Genomic DNA, 23,584 nt, shown 5'->3' on the forward strand with positions numbered 1-23,584 from the left:
CCTCCACTTTACACACACACACAGCAACAACAATGAACGACAAAAAAAGTTATACACAAAAAACTACTTTACATGAATTTTGTTGTTGTTGTTTGGTGGAAAGAGAAAAAAAAAAACGAAAGAAAAAAGGGTTGCCAATTGAATAGACACAAAAACAACATAAAACATACAGGGAAAAAATGCACACACACAGCAAAAAAAACGTAAACACAAGCAACGACGACAAAAAAATCTGAGCATGCCAGCAGCAGCAACAACAACAAAGATAAATAAGCAGAGTAAAAAATTAAATGAGAGTAGTAATCAGGGAAACTATAGCCGCACTCTTTTAACTGCTGATCCCTTAACGGACAGTAACTGTTACTTTCTCTGTTTAACAATTGTTGCGCAGTTGCTGAGAGAGCGACTTTGGTGTAGAAAAAAAATTCAATTACTCTTCAAAAGATTTTTTTTGTTGTTACTCTGACAGTTAAGTTTTTGCTATGCGGTGGTGAACATTTATTGAATTAATTTGTAAACGACGGACGGACACGCCAGTTTAAAAAACCCTATTATGTTTTTATAACAAGAAGAATAAAAAAAGCAAAAAATAAAAACACAAAAAAAAAAACAAACTACACACAAATTATTTGGAATTTTGTGAAGAAAACAAAAATACTTCAGAAAAAAAGAAGAAAATTTGTGTTTATAACACAAGAAGAATAAAAAAAGAAATTATTTCTTTTTTTTTATTGCAAACCAATTGCTGAAGATAAAGTTGTAAAGCAAAAGAATAACAAAAAGAAATAAGAGAAAAAACGAAAGAATTAAAAATTAATTTTTTAGATACAAATTAAATCAAGTGTATATTTTTGGTGCGCGGCCATTTTTTTGTGTGCCTCTGCCAGCTTTTTTAAATTCGTTGTCGTCGTTGTGTCGAAAAAAAACCCGAAGAAGGAGGCGAAGTAAAAAAATTAATAAAAAAAAGATTTTGCAAGTGACGAAGTTTGTTTTTTGTTCATTAAATAAATATAGTCCAAAAAAAAAAAGAGCGCAAATTAAAAAAAATCGCAAAAAAGAATAAAAAAAATGCTGGTGATAATAAATGAAACATGTGTGTAATTGAAAATTGCTTACTTATAAAAAAATATTGAAATATTTAACAACAACATGCTGCATACAAAGCTTTACATATAATTTGCGAAATAAAAAGAATAGAAAATTAAAAGTGAACCCACAAAAAAAAAAGCTGAAAAAAATCAATAAAAAAGTTTAAACACCTACTTATTACAACAGTTCTAAGTACCTGGCCCTTTTTTAAGATATCTTGAATGCCACTTAAAGGACTACATATTCTATTCATTGGACCCCCTCTTTAAATAATTCAATTGGAACACGTGTTATAACCCCCCCGCTATACCAATTGGTTAGTATATTTTTTTAATAATATTGCATTTTTTACTATTTACATATTTATTATTTAATATTCAATAAATAATTAATTATTGTTTGTTTACAAACATTTATATTATTTATTTTTAGTTTTGTATTTATTTATTTTAAAGTAGTATAAAAAAACTCTTTAAATTATTCATATTAAAATTTTTTATTATTATTGTATTGTTTCGTTTTGTCAGAGATGTATAATTGGGTACATTTGTGGGGTTTAGTTAGAAAAAGTACTTTTTTGGGTGGAATTGTTTTACTGGAAGATAGGGAGGGGTATAATTTAAAATAAATTTTTAGAATATTAATGTACTTGAAAGTGCAACATTCTAAATAAATTTGTTTTTTATTAGTTGAAAAAATTAATAAATTTTGTATTATTTGAGAAACTCTACTTTAGAAATCAAAACTTTTCGGTATAACTAAAGCAAACTATTAATGGAATCTAGTTAATATATATTCTCTGATGTATTTCCAATATCGTCTTTAAACTAAACACAATTTCTCTGCACCTCAAGAATCTTTGAGTTACCATTTTGATGGCCATAAAATCGAAACCATGGACTGACGACAAACATTTTTCTACACAAACTTAAAATGAAAAGTTCTATTATGGCTAGGATTTTGTAATCTTTTACTCAAATTTGGATAAACTATACCTATAAGCCCCACTTTTAAGTAAATATATTAATCAGTTCAGAATCATATTTCTAGTTGATTTAGGTATGTCCGTCCCTTATTTATAACTTGTAATCTTAGTTGATCAAAGATAACATTTCAGCACTTTCCCACTTTTAAGTAAATATATTAACACCAGTTCAGAATCATATTTCTAGTTGATTTAGCTATTTCCGTCCCTTATGTATAACTTGTAATCTAAGTTGATCAAAGATAACATCCCAGCATCAATGCATCCGAAAAAGACAGTAACTTCCACTAACGTCTAACCACCTTGTAGAACAATAATTCGTCTATCTATGTGGTGACCATTGAATTTCTCGTAGGACAAGCACATGTTAAAAAAGCTAGTCACTTGGGCTGTCAGTGACTAGGTCTAATCCTAAGTGGTAGGTTATATAGTACGGAACTGTCCGACCGAAATGCTGGAATAGGCTAACAAAATTTAAAAAAAAGTTATAATCCAGATACCTTTTTCTAGAGTACTAAGTAGCGCTGAATTTGAATCTTGAATTCGCAGATTTTCTTCATCACATTCTGTTCTCCAGATATCGTGTCATATAGATTGAAAAAAACCCGTTCTTTGGTCATATGCGACTCGTTATAACAGAGCCAAGATACAAAATTGCTTATGTCTTCTGAAAATCTAATCTTTTAACTTTAAAATAAAGGTTTTATCACTATTATATATTATTCCTACTTTGAGATATCATTACCCATAATTAAATTTACGACAAAAATTTCGACAGACGATATCTCAGCAAATACAAGATTATCTTTCGATATTAAGGAAATGATATTTTAAAAACTTGATGTGATATAGAAATTCTGATGTTGCTTTTTGACACTTTTTTATAGAAAAATTTCGAAAGAAGAACTTCTTTATATAAAATTTTAAACTAGTAAATGTCTAACTTTTATACACATATGTATGTATTACTTCTTTAGAGACTGTTATAGAAATATCGTATAAAAAAAGAAAATATTTTTCTACTTTTTAATAAAAAAATAATTCTTTAGAGATTCTTCTATAGAAATTATAATTTTTGTGGGACTTTTCAAAATAGAATGTGATCTTTAAAGGATTTTTTGGAGAAGTATTATTTTAGTTAACTTTTCTATAAATATATGTATATATCTTAGAAACTCAAACTAAAAATGTCCTTCCTCCTTGGAAATTTTTCTATAAAACGTCTTATTATAAAAGAATTGCATTCATGGATATTTTTATATAGAAATATGGCATTTTTACAAAGAAAAGTTTTTACTTTAGTAACCAATTTTTAATGTATTTTTAACTTATATCTTGCAAACGTACATATGTATATGGAAAAAGCATACTGGATATAACATCATGATGTGCTACGTGAGGACTAGGTAATCCACAATTGCATTACATTGGACTTATCCCAAAACTACTCTCTTGCTAAAATTATGGGACTACATGTTCCGCAACTTAGTCCAATGCAATGCAGGTTATGGACCTGCATGCATTACATAGAACTACAAAAGGGATATTATATAAAAAAGTGCCGTCTTGGAAAAATTAGAATAGAAAACACTCGAATATGTATGTCTTCAATTCTATAGAAAATTTTCTAACTTAAACTTTGATGTGTTTTCATTGAAAATTACATTTAAAATCTATCGTTTTTTAATAATTTTCTTTTAATTTTATTCTTTAGAAAGATTTATATAGCATTTAATCAAATAAGATTATAAATTTTTATTTAAACAAAAAAACTAACTTATTTATCACTTAACCAAAAAAAGTACCGATTTTCTTGTAGTAATTTCTCTTAAATTTCCATCACTGGTGTCATGTTATTTACCTCAACAACAACAATTGAAATTTTATTCTTTACTTTTTTTGTGTTATGTTGTCTTCTTTTCTCTCATAAAAACTTCATTTAATTTCCAATTTTTTTTGTTTGTTTTGTCGTACGTACATGTTTGTTTGTGTGTTTTACTTTTTAAATTTTAATTCACGTTTTCGTTAATTTTTTTCTTTTTATTTCCATTTTTTTATACCAGATTTTTTTTTTATGATCTTTATTGCTTCTTGTTCATTCTTTTTTTGTTGTATTAAATTTTTTATGACTTGTTTTTATTTTTTTTCATTTTGTTAGTTTTTTTTGTACTCTTTCTCACTTTTTTTAACGTTAGCGCCTCTGTTGTCTGTTTAACGTCTTGTGTCCACTTTAGTATATTTGATTTCGGTTTTTTTGTTCGTGTTTGGTTTTTTTTCTTTTATTTTGTGTATGACGTGTGTTTGTTTGTGTATTCTATTGTGAGGGAGCAAACGAAAAAAAGTTTTTTTGCATACAGTTTTTGTTGTTGTTGTTTTTGCTGTTCGTTTTTCACAATCAATTTTTTTGTTTCTATTCTGTTGAAATTGCGCTCATTTAAGTTATGAGGGTTGCCAAAGCAATTAAGAAGGCTTATTGGAATTTATTTATAGGATCATTTTGTATTTAAAAAAAATTTCTACATGAATTAAATTTACAGAAAATAACAACTCATTACTATAATAAATTTTATAATATATAGTATGAATCGCACTTGAGTTTTATCTGATCGATTATTCATTCAACATTAGAAAAGTTTATAGGTAGGGTAAATTTAAGAGTAATTGGCAGTTTTTGAGCTTTTCAATGTCAAAATACAAATTACCTACCCCTGAAAACAGTCAAGTAATTAATTACCTATCTTCTCAGACTCCAATAATCTGAAAAATATAAAATAAAAATTATAGAAGAAAAAGACAAATCTAAATGAATTGTACTTTCTTCAAAGCTTTTATTTTGAAAAATAATTAGGTACCTATAAAATAAAAAATTGCGAAACATAGGTATTGACTAAAACTTAAAATTGTTTTACAACCTCGAAATACCACTAATTATCGAGTTGCTCCAATGAGATCAAGAATGCACAAAAATTACATCAATTATAAACTTTTTTTATTTAATTATAAAAGTTTAGGAATTGACTAACAAGTTCTTAAAGAAATTTTAGTAAAAATGTTCGAATTTCTAAAAAAAATGTAAACTTTTACTTGTCAATATTCGAATGTCATATGTAAATATTCAATGCAATTCGGAATTTTTTGTAACTCTAAAGTAAAATATTAAGGATTTTTAGCCTTTATGGTAGTTCAGCTCCATTTCTCTTAGTACTATGAGGTGTATTTTAGTCAATTTGGAGTCCTTAAGACTAATATAGTTTTTTTATTACCTACCCATAGTTTCCTATACTCTAAAACATTTCATAAGCGCTAGGAGGTTTATTTGAGTAAATTTGGAACAAGAACTATGTTCCTATCTGTGCTAGGCTCGAACATCTATATTAGTGATGAACACAGATGTGATAGTATAGGTGGAGATCAGAAGGTACAGAAAGACGCAAGCTGAAAAGATGATTATTGGAAAAATTACACCTATACAAAAACAGTTCCGCTGGAGTCTGATATTATGAAAATACATACTATTTATATTGTTTAAATATCTTCTGTAGTAGCTGAGATATCATTCATTGAAGTTGACAGACGGACATACATCGTTAAGTCGTATCAGAAAGTGATTTTGAATCGATTGTAATATCTTAAGATACCTAGGTCGTTCTCGATCAAATGTTTTTGTTTGTTATAAACAATATTTACAAAGCATTATATCATCCGAACTATAGCACTGTACGATATTCATGGTATTTAATATGCCAAAAATCATAAGTTTTCAAGACTATGGTGATGATATCTTGAAAAAGAAATAAGATATGCCAGATGTTAAGCCTTTATTTTTAAGTTGACAGAATAAAAATTCCGATGGCATAGAACGTTTTAAAAATAACTTCTCAAACAGGGAAAAAAATGGGATTTTACAAATTTCAGGATACAATATCACTAATCCTAGTGTTATTTGATGTTCTAGTTCCGAATATGAAAATAAAAAAATCGTATCACTCACATTATCATCTTTTAGTCTGACTGTAATCTTATGGCTTAAATACTATAAAATTCTATAATTGTTAATTGTCTCTGCCTTAAGACTTATACTTAAAGTTATAAAAATGCATTCCGGAAAAATTTAGCGCTATAGGACCACGTTAACTGGTGCCACCACGGCTCTGAAAGGCAAATTTATTTTTTGGATTTTAACAGCAAATAATTTGAATATGTACCTTTGTAATTATTGTTCCAATAAGATATAAAACGCAAAACTGGGTTAAAATTTTTAACATTTAAAAAAATTTAACAAATTTTGGGAAATACCTATTCTCTTTAATATTATATCTTTTGGTATTAAATTAAATACGAGTTTTTATCATCATTAGATAGCGCAAACCGTATTTGGCGTATAGTCATAAATGGAAAACCCTTGAGACGGCAGTTTCAAAACTCCACTTTCAAAGTTTTAGCAATTTGGTTAAGCAAATTATGTCATGTAAATTATGGACTATAAATAAGGGAATATAGATAGATAGTGCCTTTTTTTGTTAACAATATCGCTAATTTTGGTTCGAGTAGTCCAATTGTGTTTGTGAACATTTATTTTGATGCAATATATTACAATCAACAATAAAATCGATTTTGAATTTTTGGTTAGTTAGGGCCGTTTGCGTTTCAGGTGATGATATGCAGTTTATTCGTGTTTCTTGAAGTTTTGAGACTCTTGACTAAATTTGGAAGTAGTATTATATGGCTGCTTGAGGTTTATGTTTACATAAAAATACATATATATTATTTCAGCATGATAATGACATTTCTAAGTTCATTATAGATGTTTGCAAGGCGGATTATGACGCATAATAGGTACTAGAATATTTAACATAGTATGAGCTTCAAAGCCCCATAGAGACTTAGTAATACAATTGAACCGACTTCGAACATTTCCAATAGGCTAAAAAGCAAAAATTTATTAAATTATCTTAAAAATTGGGCAGCACTACTTTTGCTCGATGTTTACTTGCCCAGCCTGTCGGATAGTTTAATCGACAGAGAAAGTGGTTTTGAGTACAATGGTATAACATATTTATATTGGAACAATATTTTATTGCGTTAGAAGCATAAGTTCCAACCTAAAAACATTATAGAACTGTAGGGTATAAGGAATATGTGTGATAGTGAGTGATAGTTGCATTTGGTTTTATTTTGGAAATTATATTTATTGTGAAACAATGTTTCTCAAAAAGATTTTCTTAAAAGCATTTTTTATAATAACATTACATAAATTGCCAAAAATCCAACTAAACCCAACAAATAAGTCCACTTCAAAACTTGGCAACTCTTGCTAACTTTGTCGTGCTGCCGTTTTTGATTATTTTAAGCGAATATTTTTTTCTACTTTGTTTACATATGCCTGCCTATTCATATATTTTTTACATATTTCGCTTAACCGCGCGCAAATTATACGAATAGAAAAAAAAACTGAGACTCCCTCCCTCACTCTCAATAATGTTTAAATTCTCAATATATTTTTTTGTCTTCTCCTTTACGGTTTTTTTGGTGTGTGGTGTGTGCATGTGTTTTCTTTTTGTGTGTTTTTTTTTATACTGACAAGTTTTTTTTGTATGTATACTATTTTTTATACGAGAGTGAGTTGTTTAAAAAAGACATGAATAATATAAAAAAAACGATGAAGAAAAAAAAAAAAGAAAATTTTTAATGCTTTTGATTAAGGCTGTGTTCTGCTGCTGCTGCAAATAAAATGAAAGAATAAAGAAAATGAACAACAACAACAAAATTTTAAAATATTTAATACCTATAAAAAACTGACGAAATTATAAGAAAAATTAAGCAAAAAAAATGTGTTGTTTTTTTAATTAATGTTTAATGAAAATAAAAATTATTGTTTCTTTTTTATATTTATAGAAGCAACAATTAAATTTTATGGAAGTTTTATTTTGTTTTAAATTTTATTGATTTATAATGATGATTAAAATTTTATTTACATTTTTTATGATGGAACATAAATCTTATTTAAAAGTTATGAATGTTTTAAAGTTCTATTTAAATAGATTTTTGACATTTTTTAATAAATCTTGCCATTTTGTTAATTTATTATAAAAGTACAGTTTTTGTTACAATTGGCATAAATTAAATTTGTATATTTTTGTACAAAATTCTTTAATTAAATGCATTTGAATGTGAAAATTTTAATTTACTTCCTCTAAATTTTAGTAAAAAGGCTTCAAGTTTTGTTTGAAAAGAACCTTAAAACCAGGTATGGAAAATTCAGTAATACTTTATTAGTTTTTGACATCGAAAAAAAATCAAGTTACATACCTCCGTAACATTTTGCATACTTTTTTCTAGTCAATAGTACTGTTGTCTAGTCTATAGTCTAGTCTATCTATAGTCTTGTCTATCTATAGTCTAGCCTATATGATAGTCTAGATTATACTGTGGTCTATATTCTAGACAATAGTCTATAGTCTAGTCTAGGTATAGTCTGGTATATTATCTAGTCTAGTCTATAGTCTAGTCTATAGTCTAATCTATAGTCTAGTCTATAGTCTAGTCTATAGTCTAATCTATAGTCTAGTCTATAGTCTAGTCTATAGTCTAGTCTATAGTCTAGTCTATAGTCTAGTCTATAGTCTAGTCGATAGTCTAGTCTATAGTCTAGTCTATAGTCTAGTCTATAGTCTAGTCTATAGTCTAGTCTATAGTCTAGTCTATAGTCTAGTCTATAGTCTAGTCTATAGTCTAGTCTATAGTCTAGTCTATAGTCTAGTCTATAGTCTAGTCTATAGTCTAGTCTAGTCTATAGTCTAGTCTATAGTCTAGTCTATAGTCCAGTCTATAGTCTGACATATAGTCTAGTCTATAGTCCAGTCTATAGTCTGGCCTATAGTCTAGTCTTTAGTCTAGCCTATAGTCTAGTCTATAGTCTAGTCTATAGTCTAGCCTATAGTCTAGCCTATAGTCTAGCCTATAGTCCAGTCTATAGTCTAGTCTATAGTCTAGTCTATAGTCCAGTCTATAGTCTAGTCTATAGCCTAGTCTATAGTCTAGTCTATAGTCTAGTCTATAGTCTAGCCTATAGTCTAGTCTATAGTTTAGTCTATAGTCTAGTATATAGTCTAGTATGTAGTATAGTCTATAGTCTAGTCTATAATCTAGTCTATATTCTAGTCTATAGTGTAATCTAAAGTCTAGTCTATTGTCTATTCTGTAGTCTAGTGTATATTCTAGTCTATGTTGTAGTCTATATTCTAGTCTATAAGTCATCTATGTATACCTATTCATTCTACTTATTGTCTATTCTATAGTATAGCCTATTGTCTGGTTTATAGTACAGTCTATAGTTTACTCTACAATCTAGTCTGTACTCTATTCTATAATCTAGTATAGAGTATACTGTCTAGTCTATATTCTAGTGAAAAATTAGTTTAGTACTTTAAAACAAAAAAAAGTACCCTTTTTGATATAAGTTAGTACCTACTATTTCAAAATTTAAATTTTCCATGCCTGTTTCAATTTTGGTCATCGTCCCTCTCAAATACAACAAAATTGCATATTTTATTTGTATGTATTTCGAAAAAAAACTCTTAAAGATAAAAAGAACAAAAAATAAACCTCTGAAAAAAAATCTAATTTTATTGCAGGTCATAAATTAAGATCTTTTGCCACACGACAATTTAAAATTTAAACAAAAAAAAACTGTTTATAATACTATGCCTTTTTTATACAATATTCTTTATATTCTTTTCATTTTTGCTCAATATTTGTATATAAGAATGTTTTACAAAAACAAATACACAAAAAAAAGAATATTTTTTGCACAGACTATAATAAATATTTTGATTTACGCTAAAAAACCCACAAGAAAGGAACAAAAAAAGAAAAATAATATTAAAATACACACACATATAGACACTCATAAAAACCAATTCAACAATCAATGATTTTTTCCAACTACGGGGTGTTTTTTTTTTCTTTTCTCGTTTTTTTTCGTGTATTCTTTTTTTTGCAATTCTTATTTAATGGTGAAATAAGTGAATGCAAAAAACACACACACATATTCTCTCTAAAACAGAACAAAAAAAAAAGAAAAACGTAACATGACTGAAAAAAATCGCCTAAACAGGGAAACACCAACAATTTGGCATGCGACTGATTTAATTGTTTTTCTGTTATTTCATTTTTTTGCTTCTTCTGCTTATTCGCCTTATAGTCTTTGGTCGTTTCTATGGTTGTGGTCAACCATACTAAAAAAAAGTCAATCATTCAACCAGCCGGCTTGTTTAGGGTTTTTTATTATTATTTAGAAATAAAGACGTACAAAAACAAATAATCACAAATATTTTTTTTGTATTCCAGTTATTTTTATGTTATATTTTTTTGTTGTTGTTGCTATACGTTTGTTTATATTTCCGAGTTTTATTTTTTTCTATAGATATTTTGTTTGTAAATATTGTGCATTTTTTTGTTGGTATTTTTACTCACATGTCATTCATACTAAATGCCGTTATTTAAGTTGATACACATATTTTATTGTTTTGTTTTTATTTGTTTGAGAGTGTTAATAAAAAAAGGAGTGAATTGGATGAAAGGTTGAATTTTAATAAAGTTAATGGGATTAAGGACGTTTTTTAAGGTGATTTAACAAAGTTTAATTTTAATAAAAATAGATAACAATAATAAAAAACTATTTCGTTAATTGGTTTAGAAAGTGAACTTCAACCAAAAGGCATTTCATCTACAGAGTTTTTGAGGCTTTTGTTTTAAATCTCCTCTAGAACTTTTAAATACACAAAAAAGCAACTCCTGAAATATTATAGCGGCGCCGGAAGGGCAACGACCGAAAGTAATAGAGACATATACCTCTACATCTATAACATGATCTTTTAGTGATATTCAGTCCGTAGTCTAGTCTTTAGTCCAGTCCTAGTTTTTTGGCTGTCATCGGCTTACAGAATAATGTGCAAAAACAACATCTATATATATAAATAATAATAATAATAATAATAATAATAATGCTGACCAAACAGTTTCTCCTGGGATGTCTCCGGAGGGGTCATATGTTAGGTTAGCAGGCCTTCCTCGCGATGTCTTCACTGAGGACACACTTGGGTCCAGTATATTGATCCCTTTGTGAGAGAAAAGGTCAGCGGATTAGTACACTTCGACCTAAGTACTCTGAGTTCCTAAACAAAACCAGTTTGTCATGCAAGAAATTGCTACCTAGCCGGTTCAATCTATGATCAGCTAGGGCGGGGCAATGACAGAGGAAGTGAACCCAGAAATCATCACTGGGTAAGTTAAGCCAACATGCCCAGTCACCACTGCTGTTAAGTTTCGTAGATTTACTCTCGAAACATGAAAAAGAGCTTGGGATCATTTTGGGTTGAATGATGGCCACATGGTCCTCATCTGTCTGCAGGTGGCCTCGTTCGACCAACTGCATTGCGAAAGCTCATACAGTTTTTCACGTAAGGAGCGTTAGCAGGTTGAGAGCGGTATGCCGACAAAAAGATTGGTGTGCTCTCTTGCTAGTGAGGGGCCCACTTTGGCAAGAGAGTCCGCAATGGTAATACCAGGAATTTGTTGATGTCCAGTACAGTCCTATTATGAAATGTTTCGTCTTCTCGTTTATAGATGCCCCGCATTTTAGGACTAGGTTTGATGTTGTATAAACACCTACCTTTAACTTTCCACAATTAAAAGCTCCGCCCAGGCATGTCAGGAAGAACTTTCGCGTTTATGAGGAGAACATATGCAGATATAAGCAGGATCCATTAGATCGCAACTCGTACATATACAAAAATTTTGAACAACGTGATACGTAGCTATCAGCAGGATAAGTTAAATCGCAACTCGTACATATACAGGAAATTTGAACGTCCATACTCGACTGAAGTCTTAATGATGTATTCCTTTAAAAAAGGTATATAATGTAGTAAAAACTTTAGTGGGAACGACAATCTGTTGTTAATGGTTCGGTGTGGTAAGAGCCCTTCCAATAGAAATCTTCCTAATTTTGAAGATGACAGCTTTAGAGGCAAAAAGAGTCAAGCCACTGTTCTTTAAGGTAGCAGAGTGTCCTCATTTTCCTCTTTTCTGTACTTTAAGAACTTCTTGAGGTGTCATTTGGTAGCTAAGCTTTCCATGAGGAGGAATGAGTTCTTCCAACAAGTTGTAGCGATAGCGTTGAACACTATATTATAGTTGTCCAGTCCCCTACCATACCGTGCTAGTCTAATGGGGCTTTTCCCGACGTACTATCATCATCTTCCCGCCATCTTTTCTTGGATACTTCGGAGAAAGATGGCGGCTCTTTTCAGTGTTTAATTGTGACCTTCTTGTCACTAATTTATTAACTATTGTATTAAACTTATTAACCAATATTCTTCACTTCAAGTTTCAAACAATTAGGTTTTTGTTTAATTATTAATAAAATTTAATATATTTTTTTTACAAAATTTGCAATACTTTCCACCATATCTGTCTTAATAATTATGTGCATTTTTTTTTTTTGCATAAAACAAAAGTGTTTTTACAATTATTTCGTTTTTATTTTTTTTTATAAATTTTGTTTAAATAATCAAAAGAGCTTGCATTTGTTTAATCAATAATCGGCGCTTAGTATTTTTTTCTTTCTTTTAAAAATGTATAAAAAATATGCTGATTTTTTATGTTAATTTTAAAAGTGTTTTTGTTGAGTAGGAAAATTTTCAATAAAATAACTATAAAATGTAGTGTATTATAGGTTTTAAATAGTTTTGGTAACAGGTGGATAAAAATTTTAAAAACTAGGAAGTTGTTGTTGATTTTTAATTTAATTTTAAGAAAATTTAATTAAAATTAACTTTTCGCTCTTAATTTTGATTATTTCTTCTCTTTATAACGCCATATAGCAAAGAGAGGAGAAATATTTAAGACACAATGAACACTTAAGCATTTTGAGTTAATAGTTCTAACACCCAATTTACATGATGATTTTTTTCATGTTTGCCCAGACGTCTGTTTTCATGTTTGTCGATGATTGGTGATGAGCGGGGTAGAGAAGAATGGGGGGTAAGAAAACAAACATGATTTGGGATTTTCATGATTGTTTTTGACATTCCGCTTTAAACTCATTCGTACTGTTGATATTATGCTCATGTAAAAAAATAATTATGTCTTTTTTTTACATGAAAACATTAAAATTTGCATTAAAAAAAATACTGTAGCGTGTTATTAAATTTTTTTAAATCAAATTAAATGGTTTTTATGTTAAAAATTTAATTTTGTTTTTATTACGAATAAGTAATTAAAAAGGATTATACAATTAAACATCAAAAAAAAGACATGCATAGTTGCATGTAAAAAATCACCGTATAAATGTTCATGATTTTTTGGAAGATTCTCAAAAGAGAATTGGAAAAAACAGACGTCTGAAAAGTCTTCATGTAAATTGCGCCTAAGTCTAAAAAGTTTATGATTTATACATTTTATTTCCTAAATTACTTAATAATGTTTCGAAAATTCGTTGTTTATGTGTTTTATTTTATTATGTTTTTTGTGGCACAGTGCGCCTAGATTTTTTTTATTTATTTAATTTAAAAGTTTTTGCAAATTCAGAATTTTTTTGTGCTACTTTTTCCAGCAACATTTTTTTGCTGAATTTTTAATTTTTTTATTTCCTATGGAGAAGAAAAAAAAAAAACTGATAAAAATATCAAAAATACACTAACAAAAAAATTGTATATACAATTTTTACGCATAATTGCAAAAATGTTAATTTTGTGATGATTAAGCTTTATTTATTAAAAAAAATTTTTATGAATGAATTTAAAATTCAAACTTTTATTAAAATTAACTTTTATTTTATTTTCATTTTTAGGTTTTTAAACAATTTTTTTCAATAAACACAACAGTTGATAAACAAAACTCTTGCAACAGCAACGTGTTTGGTAATTAAAATTCCAGCATTAAATTTAAAAGCTGTTACCACCAACCAACCAACCACCCTTGCTCCAACTCTCTTAAAAAAAAGACTTCCCCCCTTTTCACAATTTTAAATTATTCATTTGTGCTTTTAACGCATATTAATGGCTGATATTTCAGCCCTTACAGCGGCAGCAGCAACAACTGTTTATCCTTCATTAACAACGTCAGCCAACGATTATTTACATCGCTCCACCATTGATCAATTACGTTCGATGAATGAACGTGGCGTTCTCTCGTCGCTGAGTCATTTGACCACAGCCGATTTACGAACCGCACAATTAGTGCACGAATACAATAAACCGTTTAATATCAATGAGTTTCGTCAGAATGTTGAGCGTTTGGATTATTCGTTGAAGAACGGTTTGGTGGGTGTTAATTTGCAGCAGCAACAACAACAGCAGCAACAATTGGTTGTTGAACATCAACAGCAGCAGCAGCAACAACAACAGCAGGCCCACGATCAACAGCAGCAGCAACATCATCAGCAACAGCAGCAACAACAACAGCAACTGAAACAATCCTATAGTCCACCAAATTCACCGCAAACACCGAATATGGCGGAACAACCCGAACAGAAGGTGAGTTGCTTTACTTATATATTTTTTTAAAAAAAGTAGTAAAAATACTACCTTTTTATTTTCAGTATAATTTGATCAAATTTGTGTAATTTACACATCTTTTGGCGAATTTAACTGTTCTTGTCAAATTTTGGCGGAAATTTAAAAAAGTAGTAGAAATAGTACTTTTTGAAAAAGTAGCAAAATGTACAGAGAGATGTTTCCAGAACAAATTAACTATTTATTTATGTGTTTTCTTGTGTTTTAATAAGTTTATAAAAAAGTACTACAAATACTACATTTTTATTTTCAGCCAAAAATTGATACAATTTGAATTTTGTGCTTAATTGTAGAAGAATTTAAACGTTTTAAAAGTTCTAGCCAACATTTTGGAGGAAATTAAAAAACATGTAGTAGAAATAGTACTTTTTGAAAAAGTAGCAAGATATACAGAAACATGTTTCTAGAACAAATGAGCTATTTGCCATGAATTTTCTTGAGTTTTAATTAGTTTTTACAAAAGTAGTAGAAATACTACCTTTTTATTTTAAACGAAATTTGTTAATAGTTTTGTATTTTTTACATCTTTTAGAAAATTTAAAAAAGTAGTAGTAGCAAAATGTACAGAGAGACGTTTCTAGAACAAATTAACTACTTCCCATGTATTTTCTTGAGTTTTAATTAGTTTTTAAAAAGTAGTAGAAAAAAGGTACTATTTTTTACTTTTAGTGCAATATTTTAACATTTTTGTATTTTATACATCTTTTGACGAAATTTAAACTTTTTAAAAGTTTTAACTAATTTTAGGGGAAAATTTAAAAAAGTAGTAGAAATAGTACTTTTTGAAAAAGTAGCAAAATGTACAGAAACATGTTTCTAGAACAAATTAGCTACTTCCCATGTATTTTCTTGAGTTTTAATTAGTTTTTAAAAATGTTGTAGAAATACTACCTTTTTATTTTTAACGAAATTTGTTAATATTTTTGTATTTTTTGCATCTTTTGATGAAATTTAAACGTTTTAAAATTTTTAGCTAAATGTTGAGGGAAATTTAAAAAAGTAGTAGAAAATCGTACTTTTTGAAAAAGTAGTGCTCGGAAAGGAAATTTTAAAACAAATTAATTATTTCTTCATATAACTTGTTGAGTTTAAACAAGTCTTAAAATAGTAGTAGAAATACTACGTTTTTATTTTCAGCCAAAATGGATAATATTTTAATATTTTGCACTATTTTAGAGGAAATTAAACGTTTTGAAGGTTCTAATGAATTTTGATGAAAATTTAAAAAAGTAGTAAAAATAGTACTTTTTGAACTAGTAGCAAAATGTACAGAGAGAAATGTTTGTAAAACAGAGAGAAATGTGTCTAAAACAAATGAACTATTTCCCCATGTTTTTTCTTAAGTTTTTATTAGCCTTTTAAAAAGTAGTAGAACTACTACCTTTTTATTTTCAGTCAAAATTGATAAAATTTTATTTTTTTACACCATTATAAACGAAATTAAACTTTTTGAAAGTTCTAGTAAATTTTGGTGGAAATGTAAAAAAGTAGTAGAAATAGTACTTTTTTTTTAAAAGGTAGAAACATGTAAAATTATTATTTTTAGATAAATTAAATATTTCTATATGTATTTTTTTGATTTTTATAGAATTTTTAAAAAAGTAGTAAAACTTTTTTTATTTTGAGTTAAATTGGGGAAAATTGTTAATTTTTCGTTTTTATTGAAACAATAAAAATTTGAAACGTTTTAACAAGTCAATTTCAAAAAGTAGTAGAAATACTACTTTTTATATATTTCACAAATTTAAAGAAAAAAATTTAATATTTTATTTATTACAAAAGAAAAATAAAATTTTTTTAATAATATTCCTTTTTTAATTTCCAGTACGATCCGAATGCCAGTGTTGAACATCATCATCAGCAGCAAAAATCCCATCGTTCACATCATCATACCTCGCCGGATGGACGTGAAACTAAACCCTATAAATGCACTCAATGCACAAAATCGTTCGCCAATTCATCGTACCTCTCCCAGCATACACGCATTCACTTGGGCATCAAACCGTACCGCTGCGAAATATGCCAACGTAAATTCACCCAATTGTCACATCTGCAACAGCACATACGCACGCATACGGGCGATAAACCGTACAAGTGTCGTCATGCCGGTTGTCCGAAGGCCTTCTCACAACTCTCCAATCTACAGTCGCATTCGCGGTGCCATCAAACGGACAAACCGTTCAAATGTAATTCTTGCTACAAATGCTTTACCGACGAGATGACTCTGCTCGAGCACATACCAAAACACAAAGATTCGAAACACTTGAAGACACACATTTGCAATTTGTGTGGCAAATCGTATACACAGGAAACATATCTGGAGAAACACTTGCAGAAACATGCCGAAAAGGCGGAAAAACAACAGCAAAGACATGCCAATCTCAATGTACAGCATCATGTGCCGGCCGGCGGTATAGGTTTAAGTTTGCAGCGTCAAGTGGTAATGAATGCGGCCGCCGTGGCTGGCGATGCCAATGCAGCCTATTGGGCTAAAGTGGGGGCAGATGGTGCCGTTAATGCTGCCACCTTGGCGGAAGCCATACAACAGCAACAGGCCCAAGCGCAGGCGCAACAACAGCAAAATGGCTATAACTTCACCACACTACAACATCAACAGCAACAACAGGAATTGTTGCAGCATCATCAACGTCTGGTGAATGGTACCGCTAATGGTGGTGGTGATAGTGCGGCCAGCGGTAATACGCCCAATCACTCACAGAGTCCCAATGAACAGGGTGAAGATTTAGTGATACGCCAGACATCACAGCAGCATCATCAACAACAGCAGCAGCAACAACAGCAACAGCAGCAACAACAACAGCAGCAGCAACATTCGCCCAATAATATGGTGGTTGTGAATTCATCTGCCTATGATGTCAAGACAACATCAGCTTTTACGCCCATTCCCACTGCACCGACCCATTTGCAAGCGGCCGCCTTGGCCCAACAGAGAGCACCTCCCGCTGCGGCGGCCTACATTTATCAGCAGAATGCCGCGGCAGCTGCGGGCTTCCCTACACAACTAATATCGCTACATCAAATACGTAACTATGCCCATCAACCGGGAGCAGCCGCAGCAGCTGGTCTGCTGGCCGGTGATCATCTATTGGGTCTAAGTGTGACTGCCGGTGGTGCGGGCAAGGACAAAACACAATAGTATCATGCGAAGCAGGAGGATAATACAACAACAACAACAGTTACTAATGTAACTAAAACAACCACAGCAACAACTACTACTACCAATAAAAAGCACAAATCGTTTAATCAACAACAACAACCGCAACAATCCCTACCACCAACAATGACACTACAACAACATCTGCAGCAACAACAGCGTAAACAACAAGAATCACTTAATGCCTCCACTGTAGTAAGCTGATTTAAAAATTTTATTTGAAAAAATTAAAAAATTTTAAATTTTTATTTTTTTTCGTCTTAATTTAGTAAAAAAAAGTTTTCTACTTTTTTTTTGAAAACTTTGAAACATGCATATAAATATATATTACTATTTTTCATTTTCTTATAATTAAAACAAAAAAATAATAATAATTATAAACACAAAAGCAAATGTAGAATAACAACAAAAACATGTTAGTTTTATAGGTAAACAATTTGAAATTGTTTTTTTTTTATATATAGAAGCAAAGAAAAAAATATTTAAAATTTATAATAAACATAAACAGAAAAATATTAAGTAGAATAGAAATTCTATATCCACCAAACACTTCCACACAAAACACCAGGTAAAACTATCTAGTATTCCAAAGTGGTTGTTTCAATTGTTTCGAAATAACAGGGAATATTAGCTACTTTTACCTTTTAACTAGAAACATTTTGTTTAGACCTTAAAACAAGAAAAGATTTTGAGGAGAAGCTAAAGTAAAGTTTAACAAAAAAGCAGGACTTTCAGTTTTTTAATAAGTAGTAGAAAAAAGTACTTTATTATTGTTGTTTAAAACAAAACAAAAATATTTAGATCTTTTCAACAAATTAACACTTTTTATTTTAGCTTTAAATTTCATAAAAGTACAATTTTTGCATAAAAAATTTAATTTAAACAAAATACATAATTTTTAACATATTTTTCACTACAAATTTCAAAACAGTAGTAAAAATACTACTTTTTTAAATTATGTTTTCTAAGTGAGAAAATGGCATTATCATGTTTATTTTAGAGAAATTTAACCAATTTCCACATTTTTAGCAAATTTTAGAAATATTTGTAAAAAAGTAGTAAAAAACTAAAATTTTTGTGCTAAACTTGAAAAAAATTATAAAATATAGGTTCCTTTAATCCAGATTTTATGGATATTAGACAACAATTACAAAAAGTAGTAGAAATACTACTTTTTTATTTTTTGTCTAAATAAAATTATGCAATTTTGTATTTTTTCTTAAAAAACAAAATCATTTAAGTTTGGAATGAAATCTAAAAAGGTACTAGATATAGTACGTTTTTAAACTTTTGCACCAAATTTGTAAATTGCAAAACAATTTCTAATATATTTTCCATACATTTGCCACTTATTTAAAAAATAGTAGTAGAAATACTACCTTTTTATATTGTAATTAATGTAAAAAAATGTGTAAAAATAATTAAAAATCAATATGTTTAAGGAAATTTTAATTTTTTTGATGATTTTTAACAAGTTTTTACACAATTTAAAAATAATAGTAGAAAAAAGGTACGTTTTTCTTATTTCTAGCCCTTTTTACAAAAATTGTGTGAAATCAATTAAAAATATTTTTTTTATGGAATTTATTTATTTTTGAGGATTTTTTACAAGTTTGCATACAATATAAAAATAGTAGTAGAAAAGTACCTTTTTCGTAATTTGAGTCCTATGGTTAATAATTGCAAACACTTGCTATTTGAAAGACAAATTAAATTGTTTAAAGTTATTTTAGCCAATTTTGTATATAATTTAAAAAGGTAGTAGATTTGGTACTATTTTATTTATTAACAAATCACAAAACGTAGTAAAAATAAAAATTTTAGGGACATTTAAACTTATTTTTAAAGTTGTGAGCAGAATTTGATCAATTTAAAAATAGTAGTAGAAAAAGTACTTTTTTTATTTTGAGCCTTAGGGTATAAATTTGCGAATAATTGGAAGTTTGATGACTTATAAAGATGTTTCAAGTTATTTTAACATATTTTTTAACAATTTAAAAAAGTAGTAGATTTAGTACTACTATTTATTTATTAGCAAAAAGGCAGGAACAATTATTGAAAAATATTTTTTGAATAAAGAAATGTTAAATTTAATGTATTAGATGATATTTAACAAGTTTGTATACGTTTTAAAAAAAAGTAGTAGAAAAAGTACTTTTTAATTTTGGCTACCATGTACAAAAATTGCTTCAAAAACAATTGAAAATATATTTTTTAAGCAAATATAAATATTTTGTGGAGGTTTTACATATTTGTACACGATTTAAAAATAGTAGTAGAAAAAGTACTTTTTTATTTTAAGCCTTAGGGTATAAAATTGCAAGTTGGATGATAATTCAAGCTGTTTTAAGTTATTTGAACATAGTTTTTTATTTAGTGGCAAATTTGCAGGAAAAATTATAATAACATATTTTTTGAGTAATAAAATGTTAAATTTATTGTGTTAAATGATGTTTAACAAGTTTGTAGACGATTTAAAAAAAGTAGTAGAAAAAGTACTTTTTTTAGTTTAGTGTCTTATGGCTGTTGGAAGATTTATTTAAACATTTTAAGTGTATTTGGAGTACTTTGCATACATTTAAAAAAAAAAGTAGTAGATTTACTACTATTTTTATTTGACAACATAATTGCACAAAAAAAATGAAAAAATTACTTGTTTTGAGAGTTTAAATAAATTTTTAAAGTTTTTAGCAAAATTTGTTAAATATGAAAAGAGTAGTAGAAATACTATTTTTTTTTAATTTGCTGTTTTAAGTTAAAAGTTTGCTTAAAAATCTTTAAAGCCTAATAGCTTTAGTTTCCTTTGCTCCAGAATCTTTTCTTGTTTTAAACAAAAATATAAAATAATTTCTTTGAAAAAAAAAAAAATGATCTAAAACTCAGGTTTAACAAAATTTTAGGCGGACAAAAACAAAATGCCAATAATTTCTAATGAAAGAAAAATCTTTATATTTTTATAAGTTCAAAAATTCCAAATTTTAAACAAATCTTTTTAATAAATTCTTCTGTAAAGAATAGTTTATTAAAGACAATTGTTTAAAAAACTTAAATGGAATCAAAATTTTGCCTTTCTTAAGGCTAAATCTGCTTTGTGGCTAAACTTATAAAAATTTTGAAATTTTTCTAAATTCTCAATAAACTTTCTTTATAAGAGTTAAAGTTCTTATGACTTTTATTCTAAACTTAAAAGGAGAGATTTGATTTGCACTCTCTTTTCTCTCTAATTTCATTTAACATTCTCTCCTCCTTCTTAACTTATAATCCAAGAAAATGTAGTTTAGTTCATATAAGTGAAACTCTCCCCCCCCCCTGGTATACTTTTATTCAAAATAGTACCAAGTACTATTTTGAATTAATCATAATATAATTTAATAATAATAATAATTTTTTTAGTAATTTAAGATTTTAAAATTTCATTTTTTTATTATTTTATAATTTTTTAAATTTTAATCTAAAAACTCCAATTTATTTTATTATTGATTAATAAATTAATAAAAAGCTAAAAAATACAAATAACATAAATTTTATTTTGTATTAAATATTACATACCTGGTCTTGTATGTACTAATAATAATAATAAAACTTTTACACAATAATAATTTTAAAACAACACAAAATTAAAATTAAATATTAAAATAAAAAAAAATAAAAAACAAAAACGTATAAAAAGTAATAATTAATAATTTTAAATAAAAACCCCCACACAAACAAAAAAAAAAACAACAACATTAAACAGCAAAAAGAAAAAGTAATCATTATTAAACAAACAAAATAAAATAAAATTAAAAAAAAAAACAAATCAACAAAAAGTAAATAATTGAAAATTACAAATTTAAGTTTTAATACTTAATTTAATTAATAAAACATCAAACAAGTAATAATAATTTATATTCATATATCTTAAAAAAACCAAGTATATAAATATATGTATATCTATGTAATATGTATTTAGTATATAAAAATAAAATAAAATATGTAAGCTATAAAATTTATCGCTAATAAAAATTTCTTTAAAAGTATTTCATAAAAAAATAAAAAAAAACATTTTGTGGTTTCATTTGTCATTAATTTTTTAACAGATACTTAAGTACTTGTTTTTTTTTTGGGTAAATTGGGGTTTTAATAAGTTTTTGTTATTACAAAGGCACATCGGTGTTATTAAACAAATCTTTACAAATTGTTTTTTTACCCCAAAAAACCCATTGAGTGGTAATTACGCGATCCACAGTGGGGTAATTTCGAAATAAAAAACCCAAACATTTTATAAGGCTTTATAGATCAGAACACCTACAATAGGGACGACGCATACACAATCTACACTGACGTTTCTACAACTTAAACTAACAATAGATTACAAAATGTCTCTTGATAACATATATGACAGAAAGGATTATCGTTTGATTATCAGTCTTGCATATAACCAGGATCTCTAGTTTAACCCTATAAAATCGAAATGTATTTTTAAATATATTCTATCGTGGACTTTGCTTCTGATAACTTTCAGATTGCCCAATATTTACACCTGCAACATCTACAGGTGAGAGAAAAAATACGATAATTATCATTTTCAGATCAGAACAGGTTTAGCTAAAGAAGGTACATTTCCTCTCGGAGACCATAAGATACATTGTGATTACTTTCAAAGAAAGTGAAGATGCAAAGACAGAGAAAACTAACAAGCAAAAACACTATGAGAAAACAAGAAGGAAATAAGATAGATAGAGATGATAGATGAATGGAAACAGATCTATTCTCAAGGGATTTCAAACCAAAAACTTAAGAAAGTTAATACCCTAATGAAGGAAAAGAAATGAGATATAATCTAAGTCCCCCCATTAAAACCCAGTCAAAGAAATGACTAATTCCCTTGATAAATGGTGGAAAATATGGAACCTTTTCCCTAGCAATTTCAGCCTGAGATTTTGTATTCTAGGACAGTGGCTAATTATATGCTCGATCGTCTCTTGCAATAATATTACTGTCCCACTTACTGACAAAGGCCCTAACTGACTCACTTACTGGCAATGCCTCGTTAGCATCCCTCTAAGGAATCTTTAGACTGCTTATATACAGTCGTATAATTATTTTGGTAGCTCTCATAACAATTGCTGGCCATAAGGTCTTTGATATTTTGCAATCTATTTAACAATTCTAGGACTGGTCACGGATTCTTTCGAATATCAAACTGTTATAGTGACAAATGGGTGGTTTTAGCATCCTCTCCCTGCCTCTCGAACCTAATCGTCCGCAACCTCATTACCATGTACATTCCAGTGCCCCGGCATCCAACACAGTCTAATGGTAAAACAGTCTCCTAATGTCTCTAAGGTCATATCTACAATCTACCCAATGTTCTGAGAGCTTGACTATCGACATACATTGTTACAACCGACCCCAAATCGATATGATTCAGTCGCTTTCCAGATCGAAAGGATCTCTACACGGGAGACACAACATTGGACAGGGAGTCTGAAGAAGTGGTTGTATGTCGATATAAGCAATGTGGACAACGTGCAGCCGTTAAAAACAACCGAATAAGTTGTCTGCAGAATTGAGGACGAACGCTCTATTAAAGAATCATCATTGGACGTATAGATAACAACTAGGTGGCATTAAGTTAGTTAGTTAGTTATTAGTTTAGTTAGTTAGTTAGTTAGTTAGTTAGTTAGTTAGTTAGTTAGTTAGTTCGTTAGTTAGTTATTAGTAGTTAGTTAGTTATTAGTTAGTTAGTTAGTTAGTTAGTTAGTTAGTTAGTTG

General features: G+C 28.5%; 1 protein-coding gene across 1 annotated transcript; it reads left to right on the plus strand.

The window, feature by feature from the left end:
* Nucleotides 1-457: 457 nt before the first annotated feature.
* LOC119614082 (zinc finger protein squeeze-like) lies at nucleotides 458-20,696 on the plus strand. Its single transcript, XM_037970182.1, has 3 exons — nucleotides 458-1,405; nucleotides 13,929-14,613; nucleotides 16,478-20,696. Exons 2-3 carry the CDS (start codon nucleotides 14,137-14,139, stop codon nucleotides 17,807-17,809), a joined length of 1,809 nt encoding a protein of 602 aa, XP_037826110.1. The 5' UTR covers nucleotides 458-1,405; nucleotides 13,929-14,136; the 3' UTR covers nucleotides 17,810-20,696.
* Nucleotides 20,697-23,584: the final 2,888 nt, after the last annotated feature.

This window comes from Lucilia sericata, unplaced genomic scaffold (genome assembly GCF_015586225.1).
Source record: "Lucilia sericata isolate MDLA Ls3-8-SP2 unplaced genomic scaffold, ASM1558622v1 Contig002573F_arrow, whole genome shotgun sequence".
NCBI lineage: Eukaryota > Metazoa > Arthropoda > Insecta > Diptera > Calliphoridae > Lucilia > Lucilia sericata.